The sequence below is a fragment of the Lissotriton vulgaris genome, chromosome 7 (assembly GCF_964263255.1).
Source record: "Lissotriton vulgaris chromosome 7, aLisVul1.2, whole genome shotgun sequence".
Classification (NCBI taxonomy): domain Eukaryota; kingdom Metazoa; phylum Chordata; class Amphibia; order Caudata; family Salamandridae; genus Lissotriton; species Lissotriton vulgaris.
In genome coordinates, this window is record NC_141695.1 from 412,315,569 (window position 1) to 412,339,427 (window position 23,859).

Consider the following 23,859-nt stretch of genomic DNA (forward strand, 5'->3'; position numbering starts at 1 on the left):
GTCCAACTAACTATAACGTGGGAATTTCAATGGTTTTATGTCAGTAAAATTTCCAGCTAACTATAACTGGTGTGAAACCTATGATTTTTTCAGTGAATTTAATGGTTTTTTAAAATGCTAATTCCCAACTATGACTGGTGTGAAACCTATGTTTTCTACTGTGAATTTCAAAGGTTTTTTAAATGCTAATTCCTAACACTAACTGGTGTGAAACCTTTGGTTTTTTTCAGTGAATTTCATAGGTTTTTTAATAGCAAATTTCTATATCTATGAAATGTAATATTTTTTATAATGAATCCTATAATGTATATTTATGTAATACTATTTTTTTATGGTTTTTTTTCATGTTTTTTATTTTTTTGCCCTGGAGCGCTCCCGGTGCGTGTCCCGGTGAGCGCACCGGAAAGCGCAGTCTTGCTGTGCGCCCCAGGGCGCGTACCGGTGAGCGTCCCGTTAGCGCTTTTTCCACGAGCGAAAACATCATCGTGACGTATCGCGTAGCCGCGTCCGCGTGATACGCACGGCGTAAACGCACCCGGAAGCACTCGAGCGCATACAATCGCGCAACGTAAGCATCCGACGCTCTTACGCGACGCGCCCCTGGGCGAGCCCGGGGGCGCGTAGCATAAGCGCGTCGGGTCATGTGACCTAAAAATAACACTTTTTATTGGTGCAGGACAGTTTTGGTTTCCAAATGATGAAAGCCCTGGTCATGTGATCTGAAATTAACACTTTACATTGGTTCAGGACAGTTTTTTTTTACTAATGATGAAAGCCTCCACCTTTTTTCCTCATTCTCACTTTGTACTTTGAGTGAAGAAAACCTGTTGAAAGACCTCTCTGTACTTTTTTGGACTGAAAAGTGGCTTCAGTAGCAGCAGCAGCAGGAGCATCTCAGCCACCACCACCACCACCTCCACCAAGAGGACCACCACAACACCACACTGGTGGAGATGAAGAAGAGGAAGAGGAGAAGGAGGAAGAGGAGGGGAGGAGGACATTCCTGCCAGAAGACAATAACCCACATAGGCCAAAGCCACACATTGTATGGGAGTTTTTTTCCATCCCAAGTGGCCAAAAAAAGGTGAATGCGCCAAAGGTGACTTGCCTAATCTGTAACATGGAATTTTCAAGGGGGAACCCTAACAAAAAATACTCATTTGGCAATAACACCATGAGTCGCCACATGCAGTGCAAGCATCCCAACAACTATGCTGCGGCAGAGGTGAGAGAACTGGCCAGTAACCCTCCCCAATCTTCACCCAGCACCTCAAAAAGAAAGCAACCCACTCCATCAGGACCAGAGACAAGAGAGATGGTCCCAAACATTCAACCCCAGTTTGGGAAATACAAGATCACTTGTATTTATTGTTGGAAAACCATCACCTATGGTGAGCAAAGCATACCGCTCATCAACCGTGCTGGTGACAACCACAAATGCCCCAAAAATCCATAATTGTTTCCTGTTTTTTTTTGCTCCAGTTCAACCGTTTTCAATTCCTTGTTTTTTGTTTCTCCCCATAAAAATAACAAAAAAAATATAAAATAGTTCATAAAAGCCAAAAAAAGTACAAAATGTTCAAAAAAACATTAAAAATATATATAAAGCAACAAAAAGAAGAAAAAAAACAGTTCTTTTCAGAACTACCTCCAATTTATAAAAAAAGGCTACATTTTTAAAACACTCTTTCATTCTTTTTTCCCCATGGTACGCTCCCCTGTACGCTCCCGCGGTGCGCGTACCAGGCGCTCCCCCCGCGCAAATCGAAAAAAATATATATATGTTTTGCCCCGCGGGGCCCTTTTATGGCACCCACATCAAACCTAGGGGGTCAGGGGAGTCTATCCTGCCCCCTTTTGGTCATTCCCCTCTTTGTTTTTGCCACCTCTTGTGTCTCTATCCTACCGAGACACAAGATGGGGGCCGCTCCGGACTGTTTGGATTGTTTACAGACACCCGAGAGCCAATCAGATTTCCGCGCGCGAACTCGCGTTGCACGCTGGTTCGCGCCCCGGTGCGCCTACCGGGGCGCGCTTATAGATATATATATATTTTTTTACCTAAATTACTCAAAATCCACTGGAGCACATATCTTGAGACATAGCAAAGGCACATCGGGCTACCAGTCCCTACAATTTTGCCAAGTTTCGTGGAAATCCATTCAGCCGTTCGGGCTAAAAGTGAGGTCGACCGCCCTATGGAAATTAACATGGGGAAAACATGTTTTGGGACCCCCCTTTTTTCTCGGCCCCCGCTTGACGAATCCCCCCTAAACTTTCAGGCAAGGACCGGAGTGCCGAGAGTCAAATTTGAGGAAATTTTCAGGCAGATTCCTCAACCAGCACTAAAGTTATTCCCAATAGAATGTTGCAATTTCCCTATTGAAAAAAATCCTAACTATAACTACCTACAGGCGACCGCCAGTAGGTAATATATATATATATATATATATATATATATATATATATATATATATATATATATATATATATATATATATATATATATATATATATATATATATATATATATATAGTCGCCCGATTGTTTCTTCAATCAACACCCTCACTGAGAATATGTCCAGATTTGTTGACAACATCCTGTTCCCTTTTGAGGTGAATTTACAGTCCTATGTACAGGACACAAAGGACTTCCTAATTAAGGACATGGTATGGGATTCTGAATACCTATTGATGGTGCTGGACATCACCAGTCTTTATACGTGTATAGAACACAAACATGGCCCGGATGCGGTCCAGCACTTTCTAGACCAACGACAAATGCGCTTTGCGCAGCATAATATGATGATTCTGGAATTTGTAGAATTCTGCCACACCAATAACATCAATTTGTTCGAAGAACAATGGTATAGACAGAGATCTGGGATGGCGATGGGCACCTGCTTTGCCCCCAGCTATGCAAACTTGTTCATTGGCTGGTGGGAGGAGCAGGTGCCCAGGAGCTGTAAGGTGGAACAGGACAGTGGAAAAGTTGTATGTTGGCATCGTTATATAGATGACCTATTCATTGTGTGGCAAGGGGCAGTGAATACGGCAGAAAAATACATCAAAATCTTAAATAACAACAAGTACAATTTGCACTTCACAGGGTCCATTAATCTGGTGGCAGCAGACTATTTGGACCGCTGCATTCAAAAAAGCAAACTGCTTTATTTAAAAGCAGTCCCAGACATGGTGGTCAGCTGAGCCCAGCAGGCCACTATACGTGGGAGGGCCTACCATTCCCAACTGGGTTGCAAATTGCAAGAGGCTCATTAATGTTCATGAGCCTCTCAATTTGCTACCCCATTGGGAATCGCTAACAGTGTGTTACACGAGGTTGTACATCCAAAATAGTGCCTTGCAAATTGTGAGTTGCAAAATATTTGCAATTTACAAGGTGCTATTTTGGGCGTCGTACATCTGGCCCAAAATGTGTGTGTGCATGTGTGCCTATGTGTGTGTGTAGTGCATGTGTAGCACGTTTGATAAAAGGACTCTGTGTGTTGTGAGTCAGACTACTGGGTCCAGGAGGATAACATTTTGGAGTCCCTGCTCAAGCAGAGTTTGACGATAGCATCCCGAGAAGTGAGGACGATAGAGGCAATTTCATGGCTTCCATGTTTTTAATACTCTTGCTTGGAATTATAACATAACATAATGTGTATTTGTAAAGCACACATTCCCCCAAAGGTATCTTGGCACTGAATAATAGATTTTTATTGTTACCCAACTCAGTGGTACTCATTTTATCAACCTTCTGAGGATGAAAGGCTGAGTGAACCTGCCGGGATTTGAACCTGTGACCAAGAGATTGAACACAGTCCCCTAAAGTGGACGCATTAATCCACTATGCAACCAAACACATTGCTACTTGTGGTGGACAAGGTCATCCTAGACGTTGCTTCACACAGGAGAACATATCCTTCCAATACAGGCAAATGTTGAAACAATCTTAAGACAAACATGACTAACACTTTTGTCCTGATGATTATGCCCTGTATTTAGGTTGTGGCATCGAAACGTCGTCGACCAATAAGCACCATATGCACTAAATAATGTCATACAATGCCTCTTACAATGGTGTGTTAAAATAGAATCAAGTCTGTCAAACTGAATACAAGTACAGACCACCTTGTGCGCTTTTGCATAAACCCTCCCTTCTTGTTTTGTCTTGTTCACCGTGGGTCACGGGTCATGCCCACTTGTTATGTTATTTTATGTTGATTCTTTGAGCTATTTCAAAATATTTTAATTAATAAAATCCTGTCCGGCTGGACAAAGGACATACGTATGATCCTGTGTTTGCCTATCATTTTCCTGATCCTGAAAAACTAGGGTCCACTGTTCTTTAAAAAAGGTAATGTCTGAAGCAGCCTAAAAATGACATTTGAAAGAGAACCAACCAATGCCTGTTCTGAAGCCTCAGGCATTTAATCAACATCTATTGCCTGGAAATTGTGCACAAAAGTGGGATCCAACCCACACCACTTCGTTTTAGTTCGATGTTCTTTGTGGTGAAGGTACTGAGGCCGACACAGACTACTCGGAGGATAGCTGTGTGACTAGGGCTGATTTCCATCACCAGAAGCCTCAGTGTCTACAGAAGGGTTGGGTTCTGAATAGATGCCTGGAAGTCTGTTTGCTTGCTGAGAGAGGGAATGAGTGTGCCTGTTCCTGCAGGAGGATAGGCTGTCCAGAGGAAAAAGCAATGCATGTTTAAGATATGAGAATAGCCAGAGAGAAGGAGCAATCATCAGCGAGTGAGCCAGGAGTTACCCCTGTGTGGAATGGGCTCCCCTAGTCTCCTCATCGTGAACTGTGTCAAGCCTTCGACAAAAAGTGACCATTGAGTGAAATTGGTAGTCCACCACGACTGAAAGACTGTTACCAATTCTGCTAGAGCCAGAATGCTATGGCACACCAATGTACTTGATTATTGTGGATTCGGCAACTGCCAAGACCATCTGTAAAGTCATGATCAGCCTGGAGGCCACACCTGCCAAACCAGAGTCCCTCAAGTCCCTGGCCTAGGAAGCCTGCAACTGCTGAGGATGAGACGCTGCTGGATGAAGCAACCACACCATCATTACCAAAGTCTCCATAATCCCAGTGACATTGCTTCCACAGCCCCAACAGTTCCAAAGTAGCTGCATGAGCAGGACCACTCTATGCGTTTTATGTTTCCTACCCGCTGGACAACCTCTGCTCAAATCAAGCAACCAAGTGAACTGCAGAACATGTGTGAACAAAAGAAAGATAGGTTGGCATAAGCCTGGTACATGAACAAATCATTTTTCCATGCTAATATTGAACTGGAAAAAACCTAAACTGCACCTTTGTTGCACATATGACTTGGGAATGGTTGAGTGGCTGCACCTGTCCTAAGCCAGCGCCATGCCCCATATTAGATCTGAGGGATCACAAACATTGGTGAACTCCATTAACAGAGGACAGGTACACCTAAAATCAAATAGAATTGTCATCCTGTATTGCATTCCGCTAACTGTACCTTGTAGTATTGATTGACACCGTTGGATGAACGTTCTTACTTTTACTAAAATAATTGCACTAAACTGGACATATTCTATTGTGCCTGGTGGATGATTGTGGAGTTTTGAACATTACATCCCATCTCCCTGAGAAGCCTGTGAGTGTTCACTCTCATGCCCCTGAGAGTCAAGTTCAAAAAGATTTCACTTTGGTCAGTTTGCAGTGCCATATAGGATGGTGCCCAGAACAGCAGAGTTAAACATCAACCAACACCTTTGGGGATCACTATACCTTGACTGCCCTGTGCCTCCCTCATCCCAAATGTGGTTGACAGCATTTCCTCCTAAATGTTCAAGTTATGGCCACTGTTGCCATCTTTATAGTCTCATCTTCTTCACATCAGCAGGCACAATCCTAACTTGTGGGTGAAAAGTAAGAGGTTGCATCAAACCATCCCAGCTTCCAGCATCTCCCATTTATCCTCTTTGCCTCCTGTAATTCATCCCTGTCCCATTGTCTATGTGTGTGAGTTAAGGAAGGGTTTTAACCAGATCATTCAAGCTTCCAGCATCTTCCTCAGAAGTCAGGGTGAAATGGCTTGTATAGGTCGAAGGAGGCTTCAATCTGCACCCCCTTCTCCTTTCCCTAGTTCCCTTTTTCGATACCTGATTGGAGGGATTTAAGTTTTTTTCCTGTCTCCATTCAAACTTTCAAAAGGGTTATCCATCAAACCATCTCCTGAGATCAGCTTATCTGACGGCAGGATCAGAACATGTTTAATGATGGATTGTGGTGGTGGTACTTTGCTCTTCCTGCTGAGTACTTTGACTATGTATGAAAATGACTTTGTCTTCTGTTGTGCACGTCTTTACCAACTCTTTTTCCACAGCAGCATGCTAAGGTTTGGGGAGGGATGTTGACCTGACAGAATCTCTCTGCGGAAAGGAGAGTGGACTTTCTTCCTTACCAATATGGACCACCCTACTATCTTCAGAAACCAATCTATGTGCTATGGTATAAACTAAATGAGGGGAGTGGACCGGTAGTATTTGATGAGAAGCTCTTTCAGGCCGTGGTTGTGGACGAGTTAGGTGCCTTTGAGGGGAGTCGCCGGGACGCAAATGCTCCTGGCATGAAGATAACCCCCCGCAACGAACCTAGGAGGCTTTTCGTATCACTCGCACAAATTCTGCATCATTCACCAAGTGCAGGGAACACATGAAGAAGTCCCTATGCACCAATTACATACAAGTTTGTAATTGTTATTATTATCCCGCCTTTTTTTACTAGTGACGCCTTAGCGTGCGTCACCGATAAGGTGAGGTCTGTCTTGGTCCTGATGAATGCTGAGCTGAATTTTGGCTCAAGATAGCTGAAACATGTCAACCTATTTTTGTATATTTATTTGTATAGGACATTTTGGTTCAAACTAATTTCCTTCATGTCCATCTTTCTTCACTGTTTTTAACAGAGTCAGAGCTACCCCTTCATTAAAAAGGTTTGGGGAGTAGCCCGCACTCCATTTAAATCACTTTCTTATCACTGTTGGATACACTTTTCCAAATAAGAACCCAATGAAGACAACTGGCAACTGACTTTCAGTTGGTGCCTGAGGGTTCTTTTTTTCTACACTGCGCACGTATAACCCACTCCAGTACTGTCCTTTTGGGTCTGTCACTCGGGCCTAGCTGGTAGTAATCTCTTTAATTCATGATTTCACTACCTTTTACCTGTTCCTTTTTTTGTACTTTGACTTTTCTAGTCACTCTTTTGTTGATTTGCATAAGCTCTACAGTCTCCCACATCTCTTGGGATGAATATTGGACCTCTCAAAGTTTGGTGCCCCCCGCACTGTAGGAGCAGCATGGACCTTAAAATGACGCATTTTATGTGTAACACAGTGTGTGATATATTTATGGAATTTACCATTATCACTTAATAGCACCTCTTTCAGTAAAGTGTATTTGGGAACCAGAGCAGTCAGTTCATATTTGCACAAAGTTATTAATGTATGCCAGCATAACACAGTCTGTTATTCACTTATTGGTCAATGATTGGGTTGTTGTTTGACTGGGGTTGGAGTCCTGGTTAACCAGCAACCATAATCCTCATCAGGGTGAGGCATGACCCAACCCTAAAATTAACCTGTGCTCTACCTTCTGGTAGCTTGGCACAGATCAGTCAGGCTTAACTTGTGAAGTATTTGTGCAAGACTTAAAATGGTAATAAAGTGACAATACCACACAAAATGATGCAACACATTAAGTTAGAAAAATAGAACTTTCTTTAATAGACAGGTAGTGCCATTGCAGTAGGGGCTTACAGGTAAATTAAATGTTCCAGTTGGGTATAAGCTGCTCTTACCATATTCAAAGAAATATCATAAGCACTTTAGCGGTGGTTAGCAGTGGTAAAGTTCACAGAATCCTAAAGCCAGCAAATACAAAGTAAGCAAAACAGAAGGTATGAAAGACTGACAACCACCAACTCGGACGACCCCTCACTTCTCCATGGAACATATCCACTTCTAGATACATCCCAAACCCAGAACAACGCCTTGTGGAACACTTGCCTACTGCAACACCCCCTTCACCAACCACATTGAACCCACGCCCTCGCCTCTACCGACTACATCCTAAATGGAGACTTGAACTTCCACCTGGACAACCATTGTGATCCCAACACCACCGCCCTCCAGGAGAACTTTACCAACATAGGGCTGAAGTAACTTGTCTCCACACCCACTCACACAGCAGGACACACACTTGACCCCATCTTCGCCGGAGAAAACATTTGCTTCGGCCACATCACAAACTGCTCTGGACAGACCACCGATGCATCCATTTCTCCTTTACGAAACCCACCTCACAAAAGCACACGTGCCGCCTCTTATTATTTATTTATTTATTTGGTGATTTATAAAGCGCCTGGTGACCCGGAGGCATCCCCGCGCTATGAGGGTTTGTATATCCAGAAGAGATGGAAGAGGGGGAAGGCATTACTTGGGGAATAGGAGAGTTTTCAGTTTTTTTCTGAACCCTAAGTAGTTGGGTTCGAGTCTGAGGGCACGTGGGAGAGAATTCCAACCTGTGGAGGCTTTAACAGAGAATCGTCGACCTCCCGTGCGAGTCTTTTTGAATTTGGGGATGTTAGCTAGATGTTCATTCTCGGACCGCAGGGATCTGGAAGCTTTGTAGGGCGTAACTAGGTCGCTGAGGATGGAGGGGCCGCTTCCGTTAATCAGTTTGTACGCCGTACACATGGCTTTGAATTCCACCCTTTGACGAACAGGGAGCCAGTGCAGGGCCTTAATGGCAGGTTTCGCTGATGCTCTGGCGGGGAGATTCATGATTAGACGGGCTGCTGCATTCTGAGTACGTTGCAGTTTCGCCAGGGTGTACTCGGGGGCCCCCAAGTAGACCATGTTGCTATAGTCCAGGCGTGATAGTATAAGCCCTTGGACTAATAGTTTCCTGGATGCAAGGGGGAGTAGGGGGAGGATCTTGCGTGTGGTGCGCATGAGCCCAAAGCAAGTACCTGCGGTTTTGGCCGCTTGTGTTTTCATTGATAGCTCGGGTTCGATCCATACTCCCAAGGTCTTAATTTCGCGTTTCGGGATGGGAGTTTCTCCGAACACTTCTGGCCAGACTGTTGAGGGAATAGTCGCCCACTGTTTCCCCATGAGCATCACTTCGGTCTTTGACCCGTTAAGTTTTAGAGATGACTCACACATCCAACCATGGATCTCTGTGAGGCAGTTAGCCAGGTTGTCTGGGTGGTCGTCAAGTTGTGAAAGGGAGACGACCAGTTGTGTGTCATCGGCGTAGCTCACAATTTTTATACCGTATGGTGTTACCACGTCCTCCAGGGGGGCCATGTAGGCATTAAAGAGCGTCGGGCTCAGGGACGAACCCTGAGGGACTCCGCTCGTGAGGGGAAGGATAGAAGAGCGATGGTTGCCGTCCCACACTTGGAACGTACGCCCGGCAAGGAAGGACTCCATCCATCTGAGTGCCGTTCCGGTGAGCCCTGCTGCTGCCAGCCGCTGGAGAAGGACACGGTGGTTGACAGTGTCAAAGGCAGCACTGAGATCCAGGAGGATCACTGCCACTGACCCTCCTGAATCTAGAATGCGCCTTGCCTCCTCGATGACGGCAAGAAGGGCCGTGTCTGTGCCGTGGCCCGGGCGGAACCCAGTTTGGGATTGTCGAAGGATGTCGTTATCCTCCAGAAACTGAGACAATTGTCCGTTGATCAGTCTCTCGGCTATCTTACTAATGCCTGGGAGGAGTGAGATTGGCCGATAGTTTGCCAAATCTGCTGGGTCTAGCTGGGGTTTTTTGAGGAGTGCCTTCACCACTGCACTCTTCCAGCTGGCAGGAACAGATCCCTGGGCAAGTGAGGTATTTATGAGCTCCGTGATAGTAGGGATGATGACGGGTGCTACCGTTTTGAGGACTCTGATGGGTGCTGGGTCCAAAGGAGATCCGCTTTTCATTTTAGTTAGCGTGTCTTTAACCTCGTTGCAGGTTACTGGCCTAAATGTTGCCAGTTGGGGGTGTGAACTGTCATCAATCTGCCTACGGGGTGGATCATTGTCCGTGTGACTGGAGGGGTGGGGAGGTGGAAGTGATGCTAGGATACGGGCAATTTTATCATTAAAGTAGGTGGCTAATTCATTGCTCCGGTCTACCAGGGGGGAGTTGGTGGGAGGGGTGGAAGGGACTTTCAGAAGCTCTTTTACAATTAGGAAAGATTCCCTGGCTGAGTTAGTGGATTCTTTTATCCGTGTATCGTAGTGTGCGGTTTTAGAGCGCCTAATGGCAGTTTTGTAGAGTCTGACTGCATTTTGATAGGCTTCCTTGTTGGAGTGCTGCCAATTTTTCCTCCAAGATCGTTCGGCTTTCTTGCACTCTTTGCGTAGTGAGCGGAGTTCCGCGGTATACCAAGGTGCAGAAACTGGTTTGCCAGTTTTGTTCTCACGATTTCTAAGTGGGAGGACAGAGTCCAGGGAGGTGGTGATCCACTCTCTATATTTACCGTCGGCGATGGCCGGGTCATCTGCGTAAGCAGGTGTAGATGACTTTAGGGTCCTGGTCCATTCTTCAGTGGAGAGTTTGGGCCATGCCCTGTCCCTGGAGTATGTAGGTGGATTTTGGGGTTTCTTAAACATTCCCGGTAGTTGGAATGCAACTAGGAAGTGGTCCGTCCAGGGGAGAGGGAGGGGTTCATTCGCATGCATAGTGAGGGTGCTCGTGAACACAGGGTCCAACAGGTGCCCTTTGTTGTGAGTGGCCCCGGAGTTTAGGAGGTGGATATCGAGAGCCTCTAGATCGGTGATCAGGTCGACAGCCACCGAGTCTAAAGGGTCGTTAAAATGGATATTAAGGTCCCCTAAAATCATGAAGTTGGTGATGGCATGGGCCTGTGTGGCAACCGTATCCAAGAGAGCGCTAGCAAAGATGCCTGGGGAGCCCGGAGGGCGGTACACTAGGAGCCCTGTAAGTGAGATGGTCGGGTCTAATTTAATAGTGACACACAGAAACTGGAACAAAGTCTCTGAAGAGCACCTCACCTCTACCCTCACCTCGGCATCATACTCGACTCTTCAGTCACCATGAATCGGCAGATGAACGCTGTTTTCTCAGCATGCTTTAACACCCTCTGCATACTTTGCGAGGTGTTCAAGTGGATCCCCCACCCGATTCCAGGAAAACTGTCCCCCACGCACTCATCACCAGCAGACTGGGCTACGGCAATACCCTCTATCCCGGAATCAACAAAAATCTACTCCGCAAACTCCAGAACGCTTCAGCCAGACTTATCCTCGACATTCCATGACACGACCACATCACCCAATATTCGCGACCTCCACTGGCACCCTGTTGAAAGAAGAATAACCTTCATGCTGCTCACCTATGCCTACAAAGCCCTCCACAATACCGGACCCCAATACCCCAACAAATTAATCTACTTCCACTCCGCAAGAGGAACCTCCACTCAGCTGACCTTGCCCTAGCCACCGTACCTTGTTTTTACAGCACCAGAGCAGGGGGAAGGTACTTCTCCTACCTATCAGCCAAGACCTGACATGAACTCCCCCTTCACCTCTGATGAAACCTGACACTGCACCAATTCAGAAATGGCTTTAAGACCTGGCTCTTTGAATGACCCCAACGGAGCTGCTCACACCCCTCTTTCAGTGCCTTGAGACCCTCACGGGTGAGCAGTGCGCTCTACAAAACCCCGACTGATTGATTGAAGGAAAATGTTATGGGGAAAATCAAGCCAAGGATGCCAGGTCTTACACAGGCCAGCATAACATAATTGTCTTGTTTACGTAGGGTCAATGTGTCTTTCTGTTTTCAAAACCCTCAACCTCTTCTTCCCAATTTCTTTAAAGGGGCCATGCATTGTACAGAAACTAGTTCTCTTTACCCAATCAAACATCTGTAAAGTGCCACTACAACAGGTATTGCAGAATGTTTCTTTGTCAGATGATGTCTGCTTGGGTTGCGAGACCTATTGTGACCTATTGCAACATAATTCATTTAATGGTCCCTTTAAAGGCATGTTTCATTGCTTATTACATACCTATTCTGAATTCCTGAAATTTTACCAGAAATGGGCTTGTAAAGATCATAAACGTGCCAGTACAAGAGAGAGAGCATCACTAACTCAAGTTCTAGCACCATACAATTAAATGGCAAAGCAAATAGGTCTGGTCTTTGCAGTCAGAGCCTTTCCTTTGTCAATGCTTTTTTTAATAAAGTTAAGGGTTGCATAGAGATAGAAAGATAGATATACATAATAGACGGAAAGAGAAAATAGCAAAGAAAGAAAGAAGGATGCGAAGATAAATCGGATTGCTTAAATAGATGGCATTGCTAAGATAGAGAGATCTGCAAAGATAGAGAAGTTTGCAATGATAGATAGATAGAGATAGAGATAGAGATATAGATAGATAGATAGATAGATAGATAGATAGATAGATAGATAGATAGATAGATAGATAGATAGATAGATAGATAGATTGTTAGATTGATAGATAGATGCTTTTAACACCTTGCCTGGTGCTGAACATTCCAATCGCTGGTGTGGTCATAACGGAACGGTTCCATGTTATGTTATGTTATGTTATTTATTTGTTAAAGCGCAAACAGCTGCCCCAGCAACGGAGCGTCCCGGCGCTGACCTAACCAGTACCTGAGGGGGGGGGAACCAGCAAAGGGATTAGATGGCAGAGAAAAGATGGGTTTTGAGTGCTTTTCGGAAAGCAATCAGATTGGTAAGGGCACGGATATGCAGAGGTAGGGAGTTCCATAGCTTAGCTCCTAAGACCTTAAAGGAACGTCCACCCTGTCTACAGAGCTTAGTTCGGGGGACCATCACGAGGTGTTGTCCCTGAGAACGCAGGTTGCGCTGGGGCGTGTATGGTACCAGGAGCGGGCGCAGGAGTTCAGGGCAGTCAGAATTGAGAATTTTAAATGCCATAGTCAGGGTTTTAAATTGGATCCGAGATTCGATTGGCAGCCAGTGCAAATTGCGAATGGTGGCTCTGGCAGAGCACCTGCGTGGGAGACCCACCACTGCTCTGGCAGCCGAGTTCTGGATTCGCTGCAGTCTTGAGCACAGCACGACCAATGCTCATGATGGAACTGTTCCATCATGCGCAGCGAAGGGTTTAAGAAAATCAACAGAGTCCTCTTTCTCAATTCATTTTGGTTTTTTTAAAAGATACTTCTACAGACATTTTTACATGGGAAGTTTTACAATCATTAAACAACTCTAAAAACGCTAAAAATGCATCTTTTCCCTAGAAATGTCTGAGCAGCGTAAAGCGTGGTTGTCCGAATTGTAAGCGCCAGGATGCCCTTTGGGTGACAGGTCTGCGCTCTATAAGTATACCTACAAATACAACTCAGTAAGTAAAATCTTGCTGAAACATGATACTTGAAGAAACAATAAGTTAGTTTCTTCAATAGAGAAAAGATTTGATTTATGGTATTGGAGGTATCTCTTTATGACAGAATTTGTACTGATCCAAGCCTCCAAAGCCCTCAATTGGCTCACTCTCCTTTACAATACACTAGTGGGACTACAGCACTGATTGTGCCACCCATTCAAGGAGCTCTTTAAACATGTCTCAGGCCTGCCATTGCATAACCCGTGTGTACAGTTGTAAACTGCCAATTCTAACTGGCAAAAAAAAACATTTGCTAGGGCCAAACCTTTCTTTATAAGTAACCCTTAAAAGTAGGGCATGTGCATTTAATTTTTTCATGTCCTGATAGTAAAAAACTCTTAAATGTGTTGTTCACGACTGCAAGGACTATCCCTAATACAGGATAACATTGGAGTTGCCATATTACAGTTTATAAATATAATTTCCAAATTGTTAGAGATAACAAGTTTATTATTGGTGGCTCTGAAATCACAATCTAAAATTCTAATTCATGTTGAAGTTCACTTTAAATGTTCTTATCCTAGTCATTAATACTTGTAGCCTGTCTCTGATCACATAATTGTGTGTAGCTGACAGTTGAGCTTTGTTTATTTCACCTAGAGAGTCACACACAATTGTGAACTATGATGGGCCATCACTGGTAGTATGAAAAAAGGAGGCTGAGCACAGCCCCACTTATAGCTGAATAGGCTGTGTAATGCCTGAACACACCCACTGTAGTAAGTCTGGTGCCAGGGTAGGGAATGCAGGATGCCTGGAGACCTCAATTGGAAACCTCTAGAAGCGTTCTCCCCTCTTCAAAGGCACAACTGAGTATGTATATTGGAACTCATAACCCATCACTTTGGTACACTTCTGAACCTGTGAATACACTGTCAGGTAGGACTACTGTGATGCTGAAAGGACTGCCACTCTGCTGGACTACTGCACTGAAAGACTACTGCCCTGCTGTGCTGATCTGCCCTCTTGCCTGGGTGAGAAGGAATGCACCTGAACATAGAACCCAGAGTTACTCCAAGGTCTTGTTGGGTGGCCTCCTAATCAGATCCCTTAGGAACATAACAGGCTTCTCCCAACCATGAGCCCAGCACCTGGACTGTACCATCTGTGAGTCCTGACATTCCAACGGTGCCACTTTAGCTCTGGACCCTTGGAAGTGAGCCTGAAGGTGCTTCTGCAAAGCTCAGTTGTGATTCTCTTCAGAACCAGTGCAAAGCTACTCACTTCAGAACCTTTCCACACAGCGGCCAGCCTAATCAGAATCAACGCCTAGCAGTGCGAAGCCCCTCAAAGCTGCACCACACAGCTGCCAGTTCATCAAAACTGATGCAAAGCAAAAACAAGCCCCACAAAGCCTTGCCAGACAGCTCCCCGGGACTGACACAAAGCAACGCCAAGTCCTGCAAACCTTGCCTCACAGCTCCGTGGAACCAATGCCGGACAACACAAAGACTCGTAAAGCAGAGCTGCACAGTCCATGCAGCAGGATTTCAGGTATTGTTTTCAGTGGTCCCAATTTGGTCCCTGTAGCTAGCCTGCACTCCATCATGGTAGGTGTGAATTTAAGACTTGATCCTGTTCCTGTGCTTACAGGTAACCACTGTTGGCGCTTTGTCCTTTTAGCCAAAATTTTCACCTAAATCTTTCCAATGTATTTCCTACGGTTCTATTGATTGGATTTTTGTTGTTTTGGACTTACATTTAACTCTAATATTCTAAGCTGGTGTGGGATCTTTTTTGTAGGTTGGCTTACTGTTTAAAATGTTGTACAAATACATTACACGTTGCCTCTAAGTTAAGCCTGACAGCTCTGTGCCAAGCTATCCAGTGGGTGAGCACTGGTTAATTTGGTGTTTGCTGTGCCTTACCCTAACAAGGATTTTTGTCACTGCCTGACCAGGGCTTACACCCCAGTCAACCAACAACACAGTTTCATACACTGGTGACAGCGGTGTGGATTGGACTTGTGTTTCCAAAGTGGCACACAGGGATGAGTTCAAGTTCTTATTGCTTGGCCTTTTTGATTTTTTATATTTCCCTGTCTGTTGTGCCAGAATCCACCTCTACAAACATGGAGTTTGAGCTGGGAAAAATAGAGTCCCACACTGTGGCCCACTGGGGCTGGCCAAACCATGATAGTGGAAAGACTAGTAAACCCAGAGCAGTACACTGGCCATGTGTGTAGAGTGACTCGGGCCTATGGACAGGAATTTTTCTGCCATATAGCCCTGGTATCCCTGGAGTGGGGTGTGGGATTTGACACTGATGAGGGTCATTAGTAGTCCCCAGATGCCAATAGACTGCATTCTGGAGAATGAGTTGACCCCTTTGTCAGGACAACTGAGAAGGGTGGCCACTCTGGGTACCCTGACAGTTCAGTTTCCTGGGGTACCACTCACAAGTGGAGGGTATGGATGCCCAGATGTAGGACCAGGGTGAGGGAGGATGCTCCTTGTCTCTTGTTCAGCCTCAAGGTACAGACCACCACTAAGCAGGAAGGAGATAGAGTGGAAGTAACGTGCCTAACACCGGGAGCTGTTGCCTCCCACTCTGAGAAGCCTCTGAGGTCAGAGAACCCTCAGGAGCCCATAGGAAACTCCTTGTCAACCCCAAGACTGGAAGAGAAGCCTATCAAATGCCACTGCTTTTAGCCTCCACCTGGAAATGGATGGCCGTGCTCCTGGCTTCTGATACTGACAGCTGTCTGTGGCCTCTGTTGGTTGCTGTCCTTATGGTCAAAGCTTTCCTTGGGTTGGGGACAGAAGTGTGATCCAACGGTTGGAATGGGCCACATCACTGTGATGGACATGGTGGTACTGTCTGCGTTCTGGGATGCATCTGTGAGCAAGTTAAGGTTAGGTGATTCACAGCTGGGGTTCACAGGTGAGGAGAAGTTTTACCCGTAGGTCAGGTCAGTGGCTCAGGAGAATATAGACAGAAGAATCCAAGCATTCATCCCTCTTTCAGCATTAGACACCGCCAAATGCTGAAAGAGGGACGAATGCTCGAAACACATTCCAAAGTCATGGTTCAATATTGACCATACACCATCCAAAGTGATTTAACCTATAATATCTACACTACAGAGAACTTCTAATAAAGATGTACAGCTACTGAGGCTGCCATTTATTCAGCAAAATCTTCAAAGAATATAGAGTGACATGCACGACTTTGAAAAAGGATTCCAATACCGTAGGGACACAGATAGGAGTATTGCAAGGTCCGGCCAATCTGAGAGGAGGGATCATTCTTGCAATAGAACAGACAATTGATGAGCCTTGAAGAAGTGCTTAAACAGGATGAAACACGTTGGCTACCTGCGAAGAAAGGAGAATGCAATTCAAAGAATAAACAAATGTGTAACAACTTCATTTGGTGGAACTGATTCTTTGACTTCAATGTGTGCTGATCAAATCATTTTTGTAAATAGGTTACCTTCATGTTTGCTTCTGTCTTATCCTAACAATGATTATGATTGCTGTTTTACCATTGTTCACACCCCAGTCAACCAACAACCACATTTCTTACAATAGGGTTAGCTTAGATAGAAGGTAACTAGATAGATAGTATTATTAAGTGGATAGGTAGGCAGAACGATGTGCATAGATGAAGTGGGTTGCATAGATAGATATGGTTGCAAAGATGTATAGAGGGGGTGGCAAAGACAAACAGATAGATAGACATACAGACAGACAGATAGACAGGCAGGCAGACCTATTTTACACAGCAAACTAAAAGCTGAAGAGGGCTAGCTGAAAGCCCTTGTATGGGTATGGATATTATAGACATATAATTTTAGTTATATCAAAAGGTCTTGGCTAATGTCTGGTTTAGACATTTAGAACATTTTAAAGCATGATAATGTGCAAAAGTTTTTTCTCAATTTTGAAAACCTCAGGGTCCAAAACTCATGGTAGCAACTTTGTTTAGATTTCAAAAAAGAGGGAGACAGAGAGGACACTATTTACCACGCAGTATTGGTGGAAGGTCCAGTAACAGCTTAGTGTCCTGTACGAAGTACTAGAGAGTTACACCAAAAATGGGGGTTGCTGTACTGTTCCTTGAGAAGGTAGAGTTAGGAAAGTTCTTGCTGGCGTGAAAGGGAGAGAGAGAGGGGATATTATTAATACCCTGGGGAATCCATTATGTTGGATTTATTTGCCTCACACACCCCGAGGAGTGTCATGCTTCATCATCGGCGGTTGCTCCTCGTCGGGGAGGCGGTGCAACCCCCGACGGGCACACCTCAGAGAGGGGCTCTTTGGCGGAGATCTTTTTCCAACTGCCTGTAGGTGAAGTGGGGGTATGTGGGCGGGTAGGTGTATACCTCTAGTGAGGTGGATAAAATATAGAGAGGGGTACCTGAATTGACTTTTATTCTGGGGGTCCCCTAGCTATGGTTAAAAGGTGAAGCTAGTCCTCTAGGTGTTATCCAATTATGTTGTGTAACCCTAGAAGGAACTAGTGGTGCATGTGGTCAACATGTTTCTCGCTCATGGTGCATTTACCGCGATTCTTCAGGACCAAGAAGTGAATATAACATCATGCTTGTATCATATGTTATAGAAATTTACCTTAGTGGGTCCTCCTATGTCTATGTCTGGAGGAAGGATAAGGAAAAGGTTAAATTGCCAGTCATTGTATTGCCAGAGAGAACTTATATTACCAGGGTGGTGGTGTACTCATACCACCGCATGCTGTGTGTACTGAGTATGCACTGTAGACTGTGAAGCACAACTGTGAAACACACGCTATGGTAAGTACTGTGATTCATGTTGTGACTAGTGCAAGTGAACATTAAAAACAATTAAAGTTAAAAATGCAGCAGACCGAATCTTAGTACCTGTCTGTACTATCCCAGGTGTGAGGGAGGATTCATTAAAATGCAGACACCGCTGTGTAAGATGTTTAAGTATAACAACACGCTAACACTGTGACTCAAAAAACCATTCTCAAGAGCATGTTGAAAGTTCAATAGTCCCGCTAAGCGCTCGCCTCACTCACCTGTCAAGCGCTGAGTGAGGCGAGCGCTTAGCGGGACTATTGAACTTCGGATGCGCTCTACACACTCTGAGCCCGGTTGGGACGGGACGCATTTATTTTAATTGCTACTCTCCGCGTTCTGAATTACCCCCATTGTAGCCACACCTTGGGCACAGCGCTACAGTCCAGCCCTGCCGACCACTCAGGGGGCCTCTAGGTCGTGATTTTTAGGTGAGTTTTCAACATGCTCTTGAGATGAGAATGAGGTACTAAGATTCGGTCTGCTGCATTTTTAACTTTAATTGTTTTTAATGTTCACTTGCACTAGTCACAACATGAATCACAGTACTTACCATAGCGTGTGTTTCACAGTTGTGCTTCACAGTCTACAGTGCATACTCAGTACACACAGCATGCGGTGGTATGAGTACACCACCACCCTGGTAATATAAGTTCTCTCTGGCAATACAATGACTGGCAATTTAACCTTTTCCTTATCCTTCCTCCAGACATAGACATAGGAGGACCCACTAAGGTAAATTTCTATAACATATGATACAAGCATGATGTTATATTCACTTCTTGGTCCTGAAGAATCGCGGTAAATGCACCATGAGCGAGAAACATGTTGACCACATGCACCACTAGTTCCTTCTAGGGTTACACAACATAATTGGATAACACCTAGAGGACTAGCTTCACCTTTTAACCATAGCTAGGGGACCCCCAGAATAAAAGTCAATTCAGGTACCCCTCTCTATATTTTATCCACCTCACTAGAGGTATACACCTACCCGCCCACATACCCCCACTTCACCTACAGGCAGTTGAAAAAGATCTCCGCCAAAGAGCCCCTCTCTGAGGTGTGCCCGTCGGGGGTTGCACCGCCTCCCCGACGAGGAGCAACCGCCGATGATGAAGCATGACACTCCTCGGGGTGTGTGAGGCAAATAAATCCAACATAATGGATTCCCCAGGGTATTAATAATATCCCCTCTCTCTCTCCCTTTCACGCCAGCAAGAACTTTCCTAACTCTACCTTCTCAAGGAACAGTACAGCAACCCCCATTTTTGGTGTAGCAACTTTGTTTAAACACACCAATGCATTCTCTGGGGGAAATTAAACAGCAATCAAAAGGTAAAATGTAAAAAACTCAACTAATCTATATAAATAAAAATGTAAATGTTAGTTTGTTCAAAATTGTAAATCTCAGAAAGTTCTTCACCGATTGCTTTGAAATTTTGACACAACGTCGATTTCGAATACACTTGTGTTTTTATATAGACAGCGTTGGATTTGAATACGCGCGTGTCGAATAAGCACATGCTTTTAATTGAAAGCCCAAACAGACACATAAAAATGCCAATGTTCGTTTGTTCAAAATCTTATATCTCCGAAAGTTCTTCACCGATTGCTTTGAAATTTTGACACAACGTTGGATTCGAATATGCGCGTGTCGAATACGCGCATGTTTTGAATCAAAAGCCAAAACAGAAAATAGCAATGTCAATGTTCAATTGATCAAAATCTTAAATCTCTGAAAGTTCTTCACTGATTGCTTTGAATTTATGACACAACGTTGGATTCGATTAAGGGCGTGTTTATATATAACACAAGGTTGGATTTGAATACGCGCATGTCCAATATGCACATGTTTTTAATCAAAAGGCCGACAAGACCCTATCGATTTGGTTGCTGTGCAACAACTACAATGGACGCATAGAGACAATAGTCTACATATATTAGGATGGACAGTTGGTGTCAGGATGGCAGACCGGGAAGTGGGTGGAGGGAGGGGGGAGGAGTTGGTTCACTTTGCAACATTAAGAAAAGACACATAGAGACAATAGTCTACATATATTAGGATGGACAGTTGGTGTCAGAATGGCAGACCGGGAAGTGGGTGGAGGGAGGGGGAGGAGTTGGTTCACTTTGCAACATTAGCACGTGTTTATAAATACACAACTTTGGATTTGAATACACGCGTGTACAAAACGCGTGTTTTTAATTGAAAGGCCGAACAGACCCTATTGATTTGCTTGCTGCGCAACAGCTACAAAGGACGCATACAGACAATAGTCACAAAAACATATTGTATACCCACAAGCATTGTGAAATTAAACATATTAGAAACGTGCGCTTACTCTTTTCTTTCTCTTCCATTTAAGCAAAGTGAGCAGGCTGGAAGAAATCAAATTTTAAAACTGTGGCAAGTCTGGTATTTAATGTTCTCTACTCCAGCCATATTGGTTCGTCAAAGTGACTGAAATCTCTGGATAAGTTAATCCTGATCAGATGATGACAAATAAAACTGTTAATCAGTTTTACTATTGATTTAGCCTGTATATTAACAATGTTTTGTTTTTTAGATATCAAGATCATGTATATCGGCGCCTCTGCTGGCGCTCTATTCCTGGTAGTAGTTGTTATTCTGGCGTTGGTCATTTTTTGGTGGAGACGTACATCTAAACAGCCAAGCAGTGCAGTTGTTTCACATTCCCGCGGTAAGAACCTTGAAGCACTGGACCTGCATTTGTCTGTATTTAGCTGAGCTGTTGGTAGCACACACTCTGGGCAGAATCAATGTCATGTTGAAAATACTGCAGAACAATCTAGTTGTTATTTTGAGAAGTTGTTGATAGGGGACTACACTTATTTAGTAGGTGAACATGACGTATGGAAATTTGTAGAACCCGACTAGACTTAATAACTGTAAAAGGAAATATAACAAGAGGCAGAGACCCAGCAACTCACTCCAGCCCCTGAGTTTCTGAGTTCCACTCCTCCTGGCCTTGGGATCCAGGCACTGCCTTCAGGCCACTTCCCCACGACCATTATATCTGTGGGGTCCCGGTGTTCTATTTCTTGTTCAGCTACACTATTACCTCAGTCAATTTAGCAGCCTGTTGTCAAGACTTCCAGAACCATAGCCAGCGTTAGGTCAGTGCCAGAAAAAACTCAACGGACATTAAAGCAGGGCTCCAAATATCCACGTTGGAGAAGCCAGCATAGAGTCACCACGTTGTTCCTGCGGCGCTGGGTACAGAACCTGAAGAAGCAAGTATCCCAACATGGCCGCCGAAGGGGATTGCAAACAGCGAGGAGTGAGCGCTCTAGTCTTCGAGAGCGCGCGAGCAGCTGTGGAGATGAAGCGCACAGCCGCTCTGGAATCTGCGCACTTCAACTGACCTCTTCACCGGAGTCACAGCGCGGCTCTGAGTGAAGTTCTTGTTCAGAGGGAATTCCTGTCAGCGCTTCTGTTTTGGTTGTTCTTATCGCATGCGCAACGTGGGATTCTGGCAAGTGACTTTAATTGGAGAATTCGTAGTATGTGTTTAGTTGGTGCCACTTCACGAAATCCTAGTTAGTTATCTCCGTTATCAGTATTGGGGTCAGTACTCCTTCACAGTTCAGTCAGTTCAATAGGACTATATTAGTTTACTCATAGCTAGTTTTTAAGTCATTCAGTGTCTACTTCAAAATTCCTTCCTTGAGTCGGGACTTGCTCCATTCCTATTCCTCAAGAGTGTTGTCAGTCCATTCTCCATTTATTCCATTGCTTTGACTACTTGTGAGGATAAAACAGAACATTGCCTGTCATCAATCACCTCCTGGGGCTTGTACAGATCATACTGAGGGTAAGAGACTTCGTCTGTTTTTTTCCAATTAATTCACAGCAATTGTCCAAAGTGTTTCTTGAGTTCTTTTTCAGAGGTAGTGGGCATAGAAATCAGTGTTGACTCCAGTGTTACTCGAAGCTTCTGACAGATTGAAGTGCAAACCTTTCACTCGAGTCGACATGGCTGAGGGATTTGACATGAACTCCTTGGCGGGAATCCTAGAAGGGTTACAGGCCCAACTTACAGGTTCCACAGAAGAGAATAGAGTCCTGAGGGATGAGGTAAAAAGGTCCCAACAAGAAACTCGTCACGTTCAACAGAAATTAGAGGAACTCTTAGCGGGAACAACTCCTTTACCTAGCTTCAACTCCTCTCAGAACTCTGGTGCAGAAGTGGCCACGCAAGTAATTCATTCAGTGGCACCTATTGTCCCCTTAGCCAACCCAGAGCGCTTTAGCGGGGACCCCCATAAGGCCCAGATTTTCCTGACCCAATGTTCTCTACATTTCTTGTGCAGATCAGTAGTGTTCAAAGAGGATCAAGCCATGGTCGCATTCATGTTGTCTTACTTGAGCGGCGATGCCGCAGCCTGGTCTATGCCGTTGGTCTCTCGAAACGACGCAGCTTTGTACGATTTCAATCGTTTCAAGAAAGAATTTCTACGAATATTCGACAGAAGAACGGCCAACCAAGCCACCGACAACGAACTCCTAGACCTTAAGCAAGGCAATCGTGAATTGGTAGCATATATAGCTCAGTTCAACAAACTAATCGTCGAGACAGATTGGCCCGACAGTAAACGTGCGGCGATATTCTATCGTGGTCTCAAAGATGAAATAAAAGATGCATTGGCGCAGATCCCGAAACGTCCTCAGGAAATCTCAGAACTTATTGATTTAGTTCTTCAAATCGAGCATTGATTGTTTGAAAGAAGGTCAGAAAAGAAGCGAGACTACAAGTCGTTTGTGCCACGCCTAGACCGTATGAGACCTGAACCCTCAAAACCAGATACGGGTGCCGGAGAGGAACCAATGCAAATAGGTTCCATCAGGGGCCCTCTCTCTCAAGAAGAAAAAGATAAAAGGCGAGCAAATCAGTTGTGTTTGTATTGTGGTACCTCGGGACATTTTGTGAGGGAGTGTCCGAAGAGAAACAAGAGTAACCAGGGGTTAAAAGATCGATCCCACCAGTAACAGGAGTTGCCCTGGTGGGATGTTCCGAACAGTCAACTCATGAACCTCAGCAACTGATTAACACATTGCAGTCAGCGGCCCCTCATCTTACAGTATTTCTTACAGTCAAATTCGGAACCCAGAAATTGGAAGAAGTCTCAGTCATGATTGATTCGGGGGCTACTGGGAACTTCTGTGACCAGAAATATGCGCAAGAAATGGGCATAAAGGCGATCAAGAAGAAGAATCTCGAAGTCGTAAAGGCAGTCGACGGCTCCAATTTGACTTCAGGACCCATAGTAGAAGAAACTGAGACTTTAGAATTGGAAGGGTTGCAGGGTCATCGAGAATTTATTAGATTTAACCTCATAGACGCACCCCAGTTCCAGCTGATTTTAGGGTTGCCATGGTTGACCACGCATAACTCGATTATTGATTGGGAGAGGAGAACGGTCAGGATGAACTCGGAATTTTGTCAGAGGAATTGTTTTACTCAGAAGGCAGAAGAGTGCGAGGGATCACCGGCTACGGAGTTGGCCAAGTTGTCGCTCCACATCTGCACCGTTAGCGCAGTGGAAATACCAAAAGAATACCAAGATTTGGCGAGTGTGTTCGACAAAAGGA

General features: G+C 44.8%; 1 protein-coding gene across 1 annotated transcript in view; it reads left to right on the forward strand.

Moving 5' to 3' along the window:
* Positions 1–23,859, forward strand: part of LOC147701761 (uncharacterized) — a 469,217-nt gene that overhangs the window by 428,058 nt on the left and 17,300 nt on the right. The window contains exon 6 of the mRNA XM_086929364.1: positions 20,813–20,947. Coding sequence (XP_086785490.1) covers positions 20,813–20,947 — 135 coding nt within the window. The remainder of the gene's footprint in view (positions 1–20,812; positions 20,948–23,859) is intronic.